A 15,693-nucleotide genomic window follows, 5' to 3' on the forward strand; every position below is an offset into this window, starting at 1 on the left:
ATTTGAAATCCAAAGCACTCTTGTGTGCTGCTACTCCCTGCACAGGAACACCCTGAGCGGGGCAGCTCGATTGTCTCTGCGCTCGGCTGCCTTTGCCTGCATCGATGCAGTCGGTGCCGATGCCGACGCGCGGGGCATTGTGGGAAGATGGAGCGCTCCGTGGGCTCGCTGCAGGAGCAGGCGCTGAAGAGGAAGGAGAGACTCAAGGCGCTGAGGAGCAAACAGTTGCAGGTAAGACCGCAGGGAGAGACGGGGAGACGACAGGACAGTGACCGGTCGTGGCCAGGACAGAGCGCGGCACTAAGTAGTGCAAGGCCGGGACGGGTGGCCGGTGTATACAGGTACACACGCTGCAGGGCCGTGATTAACAGGCGACTATAGCGGTTGTAATTAAGTATTATCACTCTGTTTTTCGTGGCGAGGCGTGCTTTCGCTGTTCCATAATCAATGCCCATGGTAATTAAGAGTCAAGTTGTGTTTTAAAATGTTTTCACCGAGCCGTCAACGTTAGCCGACTGTAATCTGAGGATAAGCTTAATAATTGTATATAGTTATTCGCAAGGCTATGAAGAAGTGCTTGTTTATTCATATTATACTTTCTCATTGTACTTTAAGCGACGCTGTGTGTGTGAGAAGAAAACGGCAACCTGTGTTTATATAGTTAACAACTGAATAAAAAGCAGGAGACTGCGTATGGCACGACTGCATCCGGGTCAAAGGGCAGATACTGTGTGCTTGTACTGGGTCAGAGGCAGATTTCCGCAGATCTGCGCTCCTCCTCCAATGGGACCAGTGTGCTTCTGTGCTGTTGCTTGTCACGTATCCGCCTCCCGTGTCTGCATTTGCACAGTAATGATCCGTTATTGATCAAGCACCGAAGCATCACATCCCTGCTATCATTCAAAAGACCTGTTGATTAACACAACCAGTTACATAAACACTTCCCCAAATTGTTAGCAAGGTAAACAATCGGACTCCTCCGCCTTCTTCCCTGTATACACTACTCCCTATAAAGGCAACCTCTTTCACTCACAGCTGTAATAAAGACTTTGTCTTTCCACTTGTTTTGATGTACAGTATCAAACCAGGTCACACCAGCACATCTTTTTTAATCTTCCCATCTTTTAGGTGATCTTGTAGTTGTTTTTTCATCTTTTGGGATTCATTCTCTATCTTGCTTTGTCCTTCTCTGATCTGTTCTTCTTGCAGCGTCTGGCCCATTGCTATTTAACCTATTCAATCTTTCAATAATGTCACATACCTTTTTTTATTCTCCATTTATTTAATGTCCTTGCTTTCTTAGCATGCATCTTTGTTGTTTCCAAATATAAAGCATTTCAAGGACACATGATTGTTTTTTTTAGAACCTTTATTAATGCCGTAAGTTGTCATTAAGGAATAAATGTCAGTAATGCCTCTCCCGGGGGTCTCTCACAGCACTACAGTCCAAGGGCAGAATCTAGTTTGTGGTTTGGTTCCTGTTCCTGCCGGGCCCCCTGTGTGTGCGGTTGCTGCCTGGTTTCTAAATAGTAGTAGGCCAGCTGTGTCCCATTGTTAGAGCTCTGAACCATACATTAGTAATGTCCTGCGTTTGTGTTCCTGTTGAACAGATGATTTGTGTGCGAGTGTAAGAAAGTGTTTGACTGTGTGTAAGTATGGGTGTAGGGTAGAGCACAGTGAGCGGCAGCACACCGGGCCTCCGTCCCCAGGGAGGCTCCTCTTACCTGCTCTCTGCGGAGCCAGGCGAGCACGCAGCCATAGTAACCCCGCAGCCATCACCTCGCATCTGCCGCAGAGACAGATGAGACTAGAGACCTAAGAGCCGGAAGGAGACTGAGGGACCATCAGTGCTTGCCATCCCTTTCAAATTTAAGTCACATCTACTTAATAAAACATTTTGGCGGCCCACACCATTATAGAACTTAAAGGAAAACTTTACATTCAGAGAGAAACATGAGCTTGTTTTGATGTAAACGTTTTGTTAGTCTGGTAGGAATAATTTATTAATTGATTTGATATTTTATTTTTCTTGCGTGTCTCTTCGTAAATTCATTGGCATACCCGAAAGTAGAAAATTTAACAATGTAAAACAAAGCTGTATAAAATCTATTGTTTACGTATAATAATTCGGGTGACATTTAGGTCCAGGCTAGGTTAGGGTCAGAGTCCTAGGTAAACGAAGGCTTTTGTTAATGTTGGTGTTGAGTTTCTAACTTTCTACTAAGGTAATGGATTTGGATGTAGACTTGTGTGAACCTAGCTTGACATTTTTGTGTTTAGGGTTTGACTGTGGACTGCTTTCGTGGGTTAAAATGCTGCAGGTAACCTCCTGATGCAATTTAATTGGGTATTGTGTCAACTCTGCATTTGGCAATGTATTACTGTTAAGTTCAGATTTCAGTCATGATTTAGTTGTTAAGTTAATAATTTTTCATCCCGTTATGCAATTGGGATGTCTATGTGCAAGTAACCTATTGTTATAATGTGAGACACCTACTCATCTTCACATATTTTGTGGCACACATTCTGTCAGGAGATTATTTAAGATAAGTAAATGAGCGGTTAATTCTTATTCATATGTTTTATTTTTCCTGTGTGTGAGTATTTCGATAATTCATTGGCACACCCGTACACCCCTGAGGGCACACCTAAGTTCCACCACGCTGGTTGGGAAACAGTGCTGTACAGTGCGGCTCAGGGCTTGAGATTTAACAGCAACCTGGCTCCCATTCCCAGTTCTTTCAGTGTTTGACAGAAACCATAACCGTGGTTTCAAAACAGCTTCCTTGCAAGATGGGCTTTGTGGATTATTTTCAACCCACACTAGTATTTTCCAGAGGATAATCTGTCAACACTCTGTGCTGTGCTTGTCTACCTCACTCCGCCCCCGATCCGTGGCCTGTGTGTGTGGCTTGGTGTTGGCTGAGCGCCGTTCGCCCCTGTGTCAGCACTCCTCAACACTTCCATTGAGCTGATCAATCTAACTCCTTCTCTTCTTCCTCCATTCCCAGGGGAGGGAGCCTGAGGATGGGGAGCCGGGCAGCAAGAGAGCATTGGGAGAGAGAGAGGAACAGCAGCAGCAGCAGGAAGAAGAGGAGGAGAAACACAGGTGAGTGTCCGTCTTCCCCCTCACACCATCATTCCTGTGTGTGTTTGTGTGGCAGAGGACTGCCAGGCAGAAGCTGCTGTTGTAGCTCCGCTGGTGCCGCCTGTGTGGGCAGCAGTCAGTACTGCTTCAGAGCCAGGCGCTGAGAGGATTAATTACACATGGAACAAGACGAGAGGGAGACTGTCAGGGTGGAAACAAATACAGAGAGAGAGAGGGAGGACCGGAACTTAATATCAGCAAGATAAACTGAGGGGAAGTTCAGCACTGACAGATTCCCCACCCCCACCCTGTCAGGAGAGGCAGCCGCTTCAGAAGGAGCTCTCGCTGTTTATGTTAATCTCAGGCTGAATTCCGAGCGGAGCTCTCTCTGTGTGTGTGTGTGTGTGTGTGTGTGTGTGTTTCTGTCAGTCAGTCTTTGTGTGTGTGTATGACTCTGCTTCTCTAGTATCAGCTCTGCAATCTGCATTTCAAGAGACTCTATTTTAAGTCTCCCAAAAACATTAATCCTAACATCCACACAGGACTTTTTCCATTGTTAATGTTTCACTGCAGTGTAGTAAGTCACACCTCAGGGGATCAGACACCGGCAGGAATAATGCACTCTGACTGCAGGGGTTGTTGAAGGGGGAATTAGCATGTGCACAGCTATTAAAATAAACTGTAAAATACACTCAACCCTGAACATTCAGAAGTGTTTTAGGGAGGCGAGATATTTCACTATATCCACACAGCCCATCACCAGTTACATGGCTTATAAAATGGCTTGTTAAACATTGAACAACGTAGCTATCACACAGTATTAAAACTTTTAAATATAACAATAATTGCGTTTGAATCTGTGCCGTTGTATTGGTGCCATGTGTGTGAAACTAGATTATTCATCACTGTTTATCAAGTGTAAATAAATCACTAAATATTGGCTTTTTGTCAAACAACTCTCAAGTTGTTCAAAAGCCATGTCTGCAGCTTATATAGATTAATTTGTTTGTGTGTATATACACATTTTTAATTATAGACTTTAATCCAGAGCTTATCACTGTCAGATCCTTGCTGCTATCGTCAATATTATTGTTAATATTATTATTCTTGTTGTAAATGTGAAGTATTGTAGCAGATGCCTTTATCCCAGCAGCGTGAGGCAGAGTCATGGAGACCTCCCCTACGCAGTGTGTGGGTTGTGCCGTCGATCTTTTATCACCACAGTTTAACTCTTTAGCTCCCCCGCCTCTCCTGCCCACCCAGGTTGTGTGTGGTCTGCAGGCGAGACCCCCAGTGTGGGCTGACAGTGTTCCCCTCACCTTGAAGGAGAAGGCTGTGTTTACTCTGCCAATGTCACCAATTTCCACTCTCAGCATGACAACAGACAGATTCTTTACTGGGCTTCTCAGGGTGTAATGGTATTCACACGCACACTCAGATGCGCACAAACACACCATCTCCAAAGAAATGCTGAGAGAATAAATCAATATTTTGTGTTATTGTTATTATTTTCTACTGCCAGCCTGATCCAGGAGCCTTTGGGGCTGGGAATCATTATTCTGCAGATGTTTTCACGCAGTAGGAGCTGCATTCCTCGAAGCGGCTCTGATCAGGGATTGGGTGCTTTTGTAAGATGTCAGAAATGGTATTTATTGAGTCGGTTCCAGTTCTCCTTTTGCGGGGCTGAATGAATTAATCTCTTGTGCCGTCTCCTCTCCTGTCTGAATCCCCTTTCATGAGCTTCAGGGATGGAGCCGGATCTGTGATTCCAAGGGCTTAAACTCTGCTCTTATTCAAAGGACGTTATTTATTTATTTATTTATCTATCTGTTCATTTATTCCTCAAAGCCTGTTTCTGCAGCGTACTGGTGAAATCCGTAGGACACTGAAATAAGCTAGCTGGCAGGGAGGATCTTTGACATCCAAGGGAGATTATAAAGAGATTAAGTTTAAAGAAGATTAAACATTCGGTTTGCTTTAATTTGTTCTTCCTGCGTGCGGTTCTGTTTGTACCGATCTCCTGAAGATTGCTGTCTCCCAGAAATGTGAATGGGTCAGGGGGGAGAAATGCATTCACATCAATGCGGTAATATGCCTCTGGTGATGCAAACCATGCAGCCTTTAAAGGTTATGATTTGACAGACGGTCTGTATGAAATATGAGGGTGCATTACTGGCTTACTGATCCTCTCTGGACTGAGTCAGAGATAAACAGTCAGACACGCTGTGTGTTTGTATGTGTGGGTCTGTTCAGTGTCTGCTTGCTGGGCAGGGGGGGATATTGTACTTTGGGCTCTACTGCCACCTGCTGGAGCGGTTTGGTAAAATAATGTAAAAAAAAGACGTCTCACCCCTTCTGTGCATCTGTCTTCCAGGGAGCTGAAGTTGAGGAACTACACTCCTGAGGATGAAGAGCTGCGGGAGAGACAGGTGCCCAAAGCCAAGCCAGCCTCAGGTAAGGAGACGGAGATACAGAAGTCACTGCATAGAGCAGATCGCTGACAAATACAGAGGACACAGATCACAGGTCTGATAGTGACGCCACATGGCATCACACTGCCTAACAGTGAGAGTACAGAGCTGACATGAGGAGGCCTGCTGGGCTGTGTGTGACAGGGCTGTGTGTGTGTTTCAGTGGAGGAGAAGGTGAAGGACCAGCTGGAGGCGGCGAACCCCGAGCCAGTCATCGAGGAAGTGGTGAGTGAAGAGAGAGAGGACACAGACCGGAATATTGTGATACTTAAAAATGCTGACTTTTCCATGACCTTCCTGTCTATGGAAATACTTGACACCCCATCCACATATTGGTTCCCCACGATCCTGTAAGTCTGACTTTCTCCTTCTTGTTTTCCTGATGTAGGATTTGGCTAATTTGGCTCCCAGGAAGCCTGACTGGTAAGTACCGCATCGCCTAATCTCTCTCTCTCTGCATGTTGTCGTAATTAGGTAATTAAGTAATGATTGTCTCTCACATTTGTTTTGCCGTCTCCAGGGACCTGAAGAGAGACGTGGCCAAGAAGCTGGAGAAACTGGAGAAACGGACGCAGCGCGCCATCGCAGAGCTGATCCGTGAGTGCATGCGCCAGTACAGTGTGCCGTGAGATAACCAGGCCGGGGGAGGGGGTGTGATGTGTTTCAGGCTAATGAGGACCGGTGAGAGCAGCACAGACCATTATTAATGAGCTGTGAATGGGTGTGCCCTGGTTCTTGAAATAGCATATCCGTGGAATTGGTGTTCAGTTACTGTGTAGTTTAGCAAAAGAATTAGATAAATGTTCTGCTCTCTCTATCTCCCTCTCTCAATCTCTTTTTCTCTCCGTTTCCCCAGGGGAGCGTCTGAAGGGCAGTGAGGAGGAGCTGGCCGAGGTGGTGGGGGCAGTGCAAGAGGGTGATGCTGACTCTGACTGAGCTGGCGAGACACGGTGGGGGGCGGTGGTGGTTCTGGCCGCACAGTTCTGACTCCACCTGGACTGGTTACAGCGTGTCTGTCTGAGTTTGTTTCACTTTCACTGTCACTGTGTCTGCCTGCCTGCCTGCCCGCAGCTGTGGCAGAGAGCTGGGTCAGACACCGTTATGGGTGCAGGAGCAGTAAGCCCACCCCCCACCCGCCTCTGCTCAGCCTGCCACCCACACAGCAGGCAGGAGACCCAGGGGCCACTCGCTCTGCTCTGGCTTCTCAGATGGGTTCAGACATTAATGGACAGTGAAAGTCAGTTTAGTTTGGGATATGAAGCAGAGTCCCCTGTTTTTGTGTATTAGAGGCAGCGAAAAACAAAGGTTATATTTTTACAGTCAATATTGTACAGATCTTTTTTTGTGTTTTTTTTGCAATAAAAATCTGAAATAAATGCCTGGTCTTTATTGTGTTTGTTTGAGATTCTTTACAATCCACTGCTTTCACACATGGTCAGAATTTCTCTTTAGAAGTGCTACAAAATGAGGAATCGACTTTAGTGATCTTTAAGACCTGCAGAGATGTCTGCTCCTGTATTAGAATAATTTAATCGGTCTTCCCAGGTGCCTTTGTGAAATTTCCCTTAATTCTCTTCACCCTCTCACAGGTGAAACAGACACAAGGTTTCTAATTAAGGATTATAATAGTGACTCTCCTCACAGTCTCTCAAGCACCTAATAATAATATGAGGGTGTCCAGTACAGAGGTGTCAGAAACGGCTGCAGTTTCTGGGATAATGTTATTCTTATCATTGTTATTGTTGCTTGAGCAGTACAAGCTGTACAATGAGTAATGGGTGTCTGAATGCCCTGGTGTCTGGTTTGTGTTGCTGTGAAGCTCAGACGTGCTCCTCAGCAGAGAATTTGTAGTCTGACACCCCTCTTCTGGTTTCTGCTGGTTCTGTTTTCCAGTTGTTGTCTTGTGCTGTGTTGAGAGGTCGATACAGCTGTCTGGGTCAGTGCTGTGGGCTTTCCTGTCCGAGGGTCAGTAGGTGCGTCTCGTCTCGTATGATTTGGGGATGGCGATGGCATGGATGAGTCGCAGGGCCTCGTCTCTAGGGGGTGCGGTCTCGTCTGTGGCAGCCCACACCTGCACAGAGCGCACAGTCACAGCACTGCAGCCTGGACAGCCTGGCTAGAGTGTCTGTCTGTGTGTATCTATGTGCGTGTACATGTCTGTACCTAGTGTGCGCACTCCTGTGTGAGAGCGTGAATGGCGTGCGAGTGTGTGGTGTGCGGCCTGACCTTGTCCGAGGCCGGTGTGGGCTGCGTCAGGTGCAGCAGGCCCCGCCGGTTGATGTCCCACTCTCCGCTCCTCTCCCTGCTCTTCCCCCTCTCTCTCCTCCTCCTGGCTCCCGGGCTGTTCAGGCCCCCGCCCCGTCGGATCGTGCTCAGCACTTCACTCTTGAACACGCGCCAGCGGTTCTGCTCCAGGAAGACCTGGCACAGCTCGTCGTCACTGCGGCAAGGAGGGTCACTGTAGTGCAGTGCCACAACCCACCCTTCCCCGTTTCAGCACTGTCCCACTCAGGGCTGCAGTCACTGTATGCACCGCCGGGATGCTTTTCTTGTGTCTGTGATTGTGTGTTTAGCATCATAATTAGCTCACCCTGCCTGGGCTATTCTCAGTGGCAGTGCGCTGTACCTGGGGTAGGGCTGGGCCTCTCTCTGCAACCTGGCCACGGTCTCCCAGTCCGCCAGCTCGCTGAACTTGTCCAGTTTCACACGGATGACCTGTGACCCCTGGCTGACCACCACCATACCGCGGGGGTCCATGCTTTGTGGTGGTGTAGCCCAGTGGGGGTGCTCTCCCTACAGACATATAGCAGATGCACTCAGACACACATGTAAAGATGCACAGGATAGATGCACAGACTCGCTCACTATACCTCCAGTGGCATCCGACCATCTCTCTCCATGAAGCTCTCGATCTGCTGCACGTCTACTGCCCTCTACAGGTTGGAGGAAGGAACACCGTCAGTAAAGAGCAGATACTCTAGATAGATGGAGTGCACTAAGGCCCACAACTGTACAGGATGTCTGGGGTGATAGATTGTTGAGCTTTGTCTTAATTTTAAGTTTTAATCTGCTGATGAATGCATTAATACAATGACGACTCACAACATGCTGTCCGGGCTTCAGTGAGTCGATTCGTAAGTAGACCCCTGCATCCATCTCCTGGGGGAGACTCCTTGCTGCCACCCCCGTGCTCCCACTGGCTCCCTCCCTGTAAGGATAGCAGTCACTGAAGTCAAGCTTTCAACACAGACCCTATTGAGAATTAGCCACCCACAGCAATGTACCTGAACTTCATGGGGGTGTCCTGGCTTGCTCCTGTCCCCCCACTGATGGGGAGCTGCTCCCCTGCCTCCCAGGGTCCCACAGCCTGGGCATCCAGTAGGATAGAGACTTGGGGAAACAGATCCTGGAGCTGGGCCACGGAGGCAGGTGAGTTGGCAGGGGAAGTTCTCTTTTTTTCTGTGAAATATATAACAGTTATTATTAGTAGTTACAGTAATTGTATTTGTTTATGTGCATTTCTTGTTTTGGGGGGGCTTTTCATTTGGCTGGCTCTCTCTTATAGACACTAACAATGATCAAATGCGCTCTCTCTCTCTCTCTCTCTCTCTCTCTCTCTCTCTCTCTCTCTCTCTCTCTCTCTGCGTTAAACCCCAGACTGACTGATTGATAGCTCTCACCTGCCAGTCCCCTGCCCTGCACTTTCCACTGGACCGCCTCCTGTTGCCTGATCCACCTGTGATAAGATGGGCACTGGCTCAGCTCCACCAGACGCAGCACACTGCACTGTCCCTGGAGAGGGAGAAGGTAAACGGGTGTGCTGACGTCTGCCTGTGGAAGCTTTAAGCTTTAATGTGGGCTGAGTGTTTGAGTTGCTAGGAGACTGCAACCTTAATCACCTACAGGACCGCTATCTGTCACAGCGGCAGGTGTGACCTGGGTACCAGTGGGTGTTGTGTAGAGGCTGGCAATGTCAGAACCCACCATCCTGCAGTGCTCTGACCCAGAACTCCACAATCCTGCCCTTAGTGTGGGAACCTTAACATGTAAACGATGCTTTTGGGGGAAATGCTGTCCGCCAAAGGTTGCTAAAGGGAGCTTTACCTTGGTGATGAAGACCAGGTTGCTGGTTGTGCTGCTGTCTCTCAGGACCAGTTGGCCGTGAGGGACCTCTTCTGTCTTGCAGTGGTCAGCCAATGTCTCCAGTGCTTTGTCTGACCAGCTGGAGAATAGGGGTAGGGACCTGGCCAGAACAGCGACAGCTCTGTTTCATATAACACCCTCCAGCACAGAGAACACTGAAGACTCTCTCTCTCTCTCTTTCTGACTCTGACCTGAAGTAGAGCTTTCTATCCAGTTCCTCTCTGCGCAGCTCCTGGTCCAGCTGGTGGTTGAAGAAGTCCTCTCTGTCCACGGCCAGTAGCTCGGTGTCCTGCATGCACACCACTGTGGCATTGCGCCGTTGCCCCTTCAATAGAGCCACATCCTGCAAGGGGAAACACACACTGACACACTGATACACTGACACACTAATACTGACATAATATTTTACAACCTTCTATGCACTTCTTACTTGGAGTGGAAACTTTTCTTTAAAACCATTTTGAATCATCAACAAGTGGTTTTAAAGCCCTGACGTTAACCCTCTATCCCCCCCAGCCATGTAGCTCACACCAAAGCCCGCCCCCTTCCTCATGAGGATTGGCTCCGGGTCGGTGAAGGCGGAGCTTCCATCCAAATCCTGAGTGACAGCGATGAGCCCAGAGAACACAAAGTAGAAACTGCTGCCTCTCTGGCCCCTCCGCACCACCACACGACCCCGGGCAAACCTGGGGGACAGAGGGAGAGAGAGAGGGAGAAGTTCATAAAGCAAATGAACAAGCAAGATGGGCCAAATGGCTTCCTCTCACTTGCTCCTCTCACCTCTCGTAGCGCACCACCCTGGCCAGTTTGAGCTGCATGTGTGGGGAGTAGCGGCGGAAGCTGGGCATGGTCCTCAGGGTGCTGCGCAGGAAACGCACGTCTTCCTCTGAGCGCCACGCCTCCGGGCACAGTGCCACACGCAGCGCCCGTGCGGGGAACCGGAACTGGGCACAGAGCGAGAGGGAGAACTCACTGACTGAGTGACTGAGTGGGCACACAAAGGAGCAAGTAAACTGACACAAACACACATTTAGACATACACTTAGACAAACACAAATACACAGGCACAGACAGACATACTGATATGGACACACCCATGCACAGGGACATTCGGGCCCCACTGACCTCATACTGGCTCTTGAAGCTGCTGCAGTTGAAGGTGAGGTCACTGTCCCAGGACCCTGCCTCCCCTGACCTCTGCTCCTGGGGCAGAGAGGGAGGATAAAAGATAATTGTAGTACACCAGGGTAAAACTACGGTTCAATATAGGAAAGCAAAGTGAAATCATGTTTAAGCACACTAAATACAACTGTTTCATCATGGTAAATGAAAGGGGAAAACTGTCAGGTTACCATCCAGACATAGTGTGGTCAGAGATTCTTCAGTGCGTGTTTTTCATCACACGTGAGTATGTCCATTTGGTGTGAGTGTTCTTACTGTGGGTGTGCCATAGCATTGCCTCTGGTCTGCCCAGTAGCTGAACCCCAGCGCCCGCTCCGCCAGACCAGTCAGGGTGCGAGTGACAGAGGACAGCAGCATCACCCTCCGCGCTACTGACCGCAGGCTCAGAGGACAGACCGGCGCACTGACACTCTGACACACAGGGACTGACTGACACACAACAAGGCACACACGAACGTTCAGTACTGACACACTTCTCACAAGGACACACATCGAACCAGACATATTGTAATATTGTGCGACACTAGTGTGATACCCTGTCCCAGCTCTGCACAGTACAGCCCTGCAACACACTGGAAGACACTATATTATCACTGTAACACAAACAAAGTATCCATCCATTGTGACAACTGCATACTCTGGAAAGTATGTGTTTACCAGCACACTGTGTACTCACCAGCTTGTCTGTGGCTCCCCTTCTGTCTGCTTCTCTCTGAAAGAGACCCAGAGACACGGTCAACCTGCCCACAGCACACACTACAAGTCAGGAGCGCAGAGGAACAAGGCTGAGAACTAGTGAGAGAACTGGGTAAACGGAATAAAGGAATACATTAATACATTCATATTCTGGTTTAAGAGGAGAGTACCAGTACCTGGCTCATAGTGCCCTAACTGCGTCGGTATCCTGCGGAGATTGTTTGTAGCAACAGATTACTGATTAAACACAGTTCAATCTTTGATTAGCACAGGCTGACAGCCATGACACAGATAACCCTCCCTCTCTCACACACACTGCCCCAGTGCAAAGTCTGTGTGTGTGTGTTTTGGTGAGCTATAAAGCTGCCTGAGTGTGTTTGTGATTATGTATGTGTGGGTGTGTCATTGTTTGCAGCTGGGAGTTATGTGTTCTCAATGCACTGGTTAACACATTTCTCAGGATCTGAGTTCAAATTGACTGTATTTGTGCTCAGTCTGTGTATTGCCCTGAAATGAACCCATTCATCCCATTCACAGAATATCAAAATCCTTATAATTATTATAATTATAATTAATAATAATAAAAATGATTTACCTTAAGTCAGGGGACAATGTTAAGTTCCCTCAACATTGAGGGGATGCGTCCGCCCCTAAACCTACGCCTATGATCTAATGTATGCATTCACTTTAACATTAGTGTTAAAGAATATTATAATTACAATCTCATTCTCATTCTCATTCTCAAACACATCTGATTTACAGTTTCCGGGGGGGGGGGGGGTCTCATTCAGATGATCACAGATTACTCAGTTTCGATTGGATTTCTTTGCAGATAGGCTTGTTTTGTTCAGAACAACCTAACGTTTAATCCAGTATATATTATTTGATGTTCTATCAAACACAGATAAGTTCAGACCCAATTATGTAAAATCAGTGTGTATTCGTACACTGTTAACAGAGTTTTCCATCTTAACATTTTGAGCTCTCTATGGGTGTGTGTTGCTTCTACCAAAACGTGGATGGTCTTGTTTTGATCAGTAGACTGTCTGCTTCCAGAATATGTCATAATTGTCAATATTTTCTGAGATTTTGTATTCCTACTCAGACCAAGTAGCCCCACATCCCCATTTCAGAATGCGGCGTTAATGCGTAGGGGCTGTAAAAACCATATTTTTCATATCAGAGAATGCTTCACATCTTTAGAAAGCTGAGAGTCTCAGCTTTCATGGCATAGCAAACAACGCAACAGTGAAGAGTGCACATGGGATTAAAGAGAAGTACATGGATTTGCTGCCCTTTTAAGGGTATCAGAGGGGTTTGTCAGCTTAATGGGTTACATTTTGTTAAAAAACATGATTACATGATTTGTTTTTATCTCCAATTGTTTATTTGTTCTATGCTTTAATTTCAGGGTACTTTGAGACATTAAAGTATGTAAATCTCAATAACAACTGGAAAAATTGAGGTGTTCCAAATTTTTTTACTGGTACGTATGGGTGTGAGTCATATGTATAATCATCATCATCAGTGCTCTGATTGAGAGGGACCAGGTCGAAGCCTAATAGGTCAGAATAAAATTGACATGGTTATACTAATGATTTTGAAAATAAAGTTCACATTCAATATTATGCCTGAGGTTAATGTCAGACCATTGAATCTGCATTTTATTTTCCTTCATATGTCCCCATTTGGACAAACTGGGATGAAACTGCATTCCTAAGAGGTTTAATGGCTTCATAGTCAGAAGTTTACACACCCCTTCTTGCCTCCGCTGGAATCTGAACAGTTTTATATCCGGACTGAACCAGTGTTTCTACAAATTCTGAAAAGAGGTCTTTGGTAAACAAGTATGGTTTACTGAAAGGTACTTATTAAACTGAATGCATAACATGAACATTGTGATTAAATGAAGGGTGTAGATATTTTTTTCAGCTGCAACTGGATAGTGATTAATTTGTTAGGATGTAATGTAATTCATAGGAGACGAGTACATGGAAAGCACAAAAAGCGCAAAATTCACATTGATAATAGATAACATTGGAATAATGTTATTTATTTAGGAATAAATAAAGTATTAAATAAAATAGCCAGGCCCCAGTGAGATTTGAACTCACGACCCCTGGTTTACAAGACCAGTGCTCTAACCCCTGAGCTATGGAGCCTCTGCCATTTCTAGCTCAACTGTACGCATATTTAAGGTGACAGACGCCCTGCCTATTTCCATTGTGAATGTTTAGTCAAGAACCTGATGAGTCACCCAGGTGTGCCAAGCCAGGAACAGGGATCCCACAGCATCACGCCAAAGCGCAGCTCCAGCACTGCTTCTGAAACGTACAAGCAGCCTTGAGCTTTACTGGATGAAGGACAGACATTGCAACCCTTCTAAGGCAGCTCTCATGGTCAGCCCCTTCAGGAGAACGTTCCTCTGTCACATATGTAGCAGGACTCACTGTGCACGGGCCTGTTATGAGTGGCCTCAGTGACTTGGAGCATTTCAGAGGACATCCTACAGTTCAGAACAAACCAGCACTGTAGGGTGATGCTGCCTGTATTGATTTACAGATCCTTCTTTGGCACAAGCTTGCAAAGATGAGGGTTGATGGAAAGCTAATCAAAGGGTAGCAAGATCCCACACAATGATAAACTGCTGGACTCGGGCTCCCGCACACAATGGTGATTAGTCTGGCCAGATCTTTATTATCAATATTATTCTTCGGTTTGGATGAACAATATCTCCTCCTACAGTTCTTGCGCCACACATACCAAACTTCACACGATGATTCACCATGATACTGCATACTTTGTGTATGGATATAATCAATATTTATTTATTTATTATTGATTGAAAACACCAAAAAAGCCATAGAAAACAATGGTGGAACATTCAAAATCCCACTCTTCGTGTATCACAACCCACCACCCTCTCAGAGCTTGGCAGTGGGTCATTTGGGATGGATTTTAATTCAGACAAATCTCTCTCTGCTCCTGCATTTCCCCTGGAGCCATCCTGTCTGTGAAAAGGTGATAACCCCCTGTGACCAACCCTTCTTGATTTCATTAAGTATCAGCTAATATCAAGGAGGTGAGAGCCTGTCTAGGCAGGCCAGGACACTTCATCTCAGCAGGAGTCCTTTCCAAATGGTTTTGGTAAAGGAGTGTGACAGATTAACAATGTGGAATACTGTTTTATTGTGTATAGTATTTTACATGACATAAAAAAAACGATTCAAATTTGTAATACTTGTGATTAAAAACTTTTAAAATACAATTCTTAAAATCACTTAAAATTTTTAAAATCTAATTAACTTCAAATAAACAAGTGCACAAAACAACAAAACAAACGTGATTAAAGCAAAAACTGCTCACCAACATAAAAGTCAAATACATTGAAAATAACTGAAAATGCATTGGACAAAATAAAGAAACAAATAAAAAGGTAAAAATAAAAAACAAACAAAAAAGGTCCAATGCATTTAAAATTAAATCCAAAACGGACAATGTATTTGACAAAAAACTAAAACAAAACTAAACCAAAAAAAAACCTTAACAATGTGGAAACATGCAGATCAGAGCAGTGTGGAGTTCTGGTTAGGACTCGGGATTCTGGAGCGGAGGGTCATGGGTACCCTTGAGCAAGGCACTTAACCTAGGTTGTTACAGTAAAAACCCAGCTGTATCAATGGGTAATTGTATGAAAAAACTGTGTGATATATTGTAACAATTGTAAGTCACCCTAGATAAGGGTGTCTGTTAAGAAATATAATAATAATAATAATAATATCCCATTGTTAGACATCTGACCAATCATCAATGGTGGGCTTTCCTCTGACTGGAAATGCAAATGAGGAACCATAACATGACTTCACTGCCCATGATTTTGAACTGTCTGATCCCCCGGGACAGAGAAAGTGTGAAAAGCAGCTTTCATCTTCACTTTGAAGAGTTGTGAATTGAAGAAGGCCACAAAGGAAGACAAAGGGAACAAGTTGCAAAAAGGTGAAGGCAAAGCTTTCTGAAAAAATTCCCGAGGCCACACAGGATCGCAGATTCACGAGCACAAAGACCCAACAGGTTGCAGACAGGATCTGAAGAGATAGAAGTTTGTCAGATTTG

At 46.0% G+C, this 15,693-nt stretch overlaps 2 protein-coding genes and 1 non-coding gene across 3 annotated transcripts; 1 reads left to right on the top strand and 2 right to left on the bottom strand.

Annotated features, from left to right (window-relative positions):
• Positions 1 to 110: 110 nt before the first annotated feature.
• ccdc12 (coiled-coil domain containing 12) lies at positions 111 to 6,935 on the top strand. The gene is made up of 7 exons (XM_066691272.1): positions 111 to 231; positions 3,012 to 3,109; positions 5,463 to 5,542; positions 5,723 to 5,784; positions 5,948 to 5,982; positions 6,080 to 6,156; positions 6,416 to 6,935. Exons 1-7 carry the CDS (start codon positions 148 to 150, stop codon positions 6,493 to 6,495), a joined length of 516 nt encoding a protein of 171 aa, XP_066547369.1. The 5' UTR covers positions 111 to 147; the 3' UTR covers positions 6,496 to 6,935.
• LOC136714001 (cyclic nucleotide-binding domain-containing protein 2) lies at positions 6,932 to 11,783 on the bottom strand. Its single transcript, XM_066691271.1, has 14 exons — positions 11,561 to 11,783; positions 11,140 to 11,313; positions 10,828 to 10,905; positions 10,483 to 10,646; positions 10,232 to 10,388; positions 9,894 to 10,045; positions 9,664 to 9,802; positions 9,240 to 9,351; positions 8,844 to 9,018; positions 8,662 to 8,767; positions 8,430 to 8,492; positions 8,186 to 8,352; positions 7,786 to 7,999; positions 6,932 to 7,630 (listed from the first exon to the last, which is right to left on the bottom strand). Exons 2-14 carry the CDS (start codon positions 11,239 to 11,241, stop codon positions 7,526 to 7,528), a joined length of 1,734 nt encoding a protein of 577 aa, XP_066547368.1. The 5' UTR covers positions 11,242 to 11,313; positions 11,561 to 11,783; the 3' UTR covers positions 6,932 to 7,525.
• A 1,886-nt stretch (positions 11,784 to 13,669) lies between these two features.
• trnat-ugu (transfer RNA threonine (anticodon UGU)) lies at positions 13,670 to 13,742 on the bottom strand. Its single transcript has one exon. It is a non-coding gene; the product is annotated as a tRNA-Thr (tRNA).
• Positions 13,743 to 15,693: the final 1,951 nt, after the last annotated feature.

Source organism: Amia ocellicauda, chromosome 18 (assembly GCF_036373705.1).
Source record: "Amia ocellicauda isolate fAmiCal2 chromosome 18, fAmiCal2.hap1, whole genome shotgun sequence".
In the NCBI taxonomy this organism is placed as follows: domain Eukaryota; kingdom Metazoa; phylum Chordata; class Actinopteri; order Amiiformes; family Amiidae; genus Amia; species Amia ocellicauda.

What these genes read in the sequence shown, in the direction of transcription:
- LOC136714001 (XM_066691271.1), bottom strand. Translation starts at nt 11,241, where the DNA reads ATGCTGCTGTCCTCTGTCACTCGCACCCTGACTGGTCTGGCGGAGCGG. An exon ending in GGAAGGGGGCGGGCTTTGGT is followed by an intron (nt 10,046 to 10,231) that starts GTGAGCTACATG and finishes TTCCCCTTGCAG; the next exon opens with GATGTGGCTCTATTGAAGGG. An exon ending in GCAGGGCAGGGGACTGGCAG is followed by an intron (nt 9,019 to 9,239) that starts GTGAGAGCTATC and finishes TATATTTCACAG; the next exon opens with AAAAAAAGAGAACTTCCCCT.
- ccdc12 (XM_066691272.1), top strand. Translation starts at nt 148, where the DNA reads ATGGAGCGCTCCGTGGGCTCGCTGCAGGAGCAGGCGCTGAAGAGGAAG. An exon ending in TGAGGAGCAAACAGTTGCAG is followed by an intron (nt 232 to 3,011) that starts GTAAGACCGCAG and finishes CTCCATTCCCAG; the next exon opens with GGGAGGGAGCCTGAGGATGG. An exon ending in GAAGAGGAGGAGAAACACAG is followed by an intron (nt 3,110 to 5,462) that starts GTGAGTGTCCGT and finishes TCTGTCTTCCAG; the next exon opens with GGAGCTGAAGTTGAGGAACT.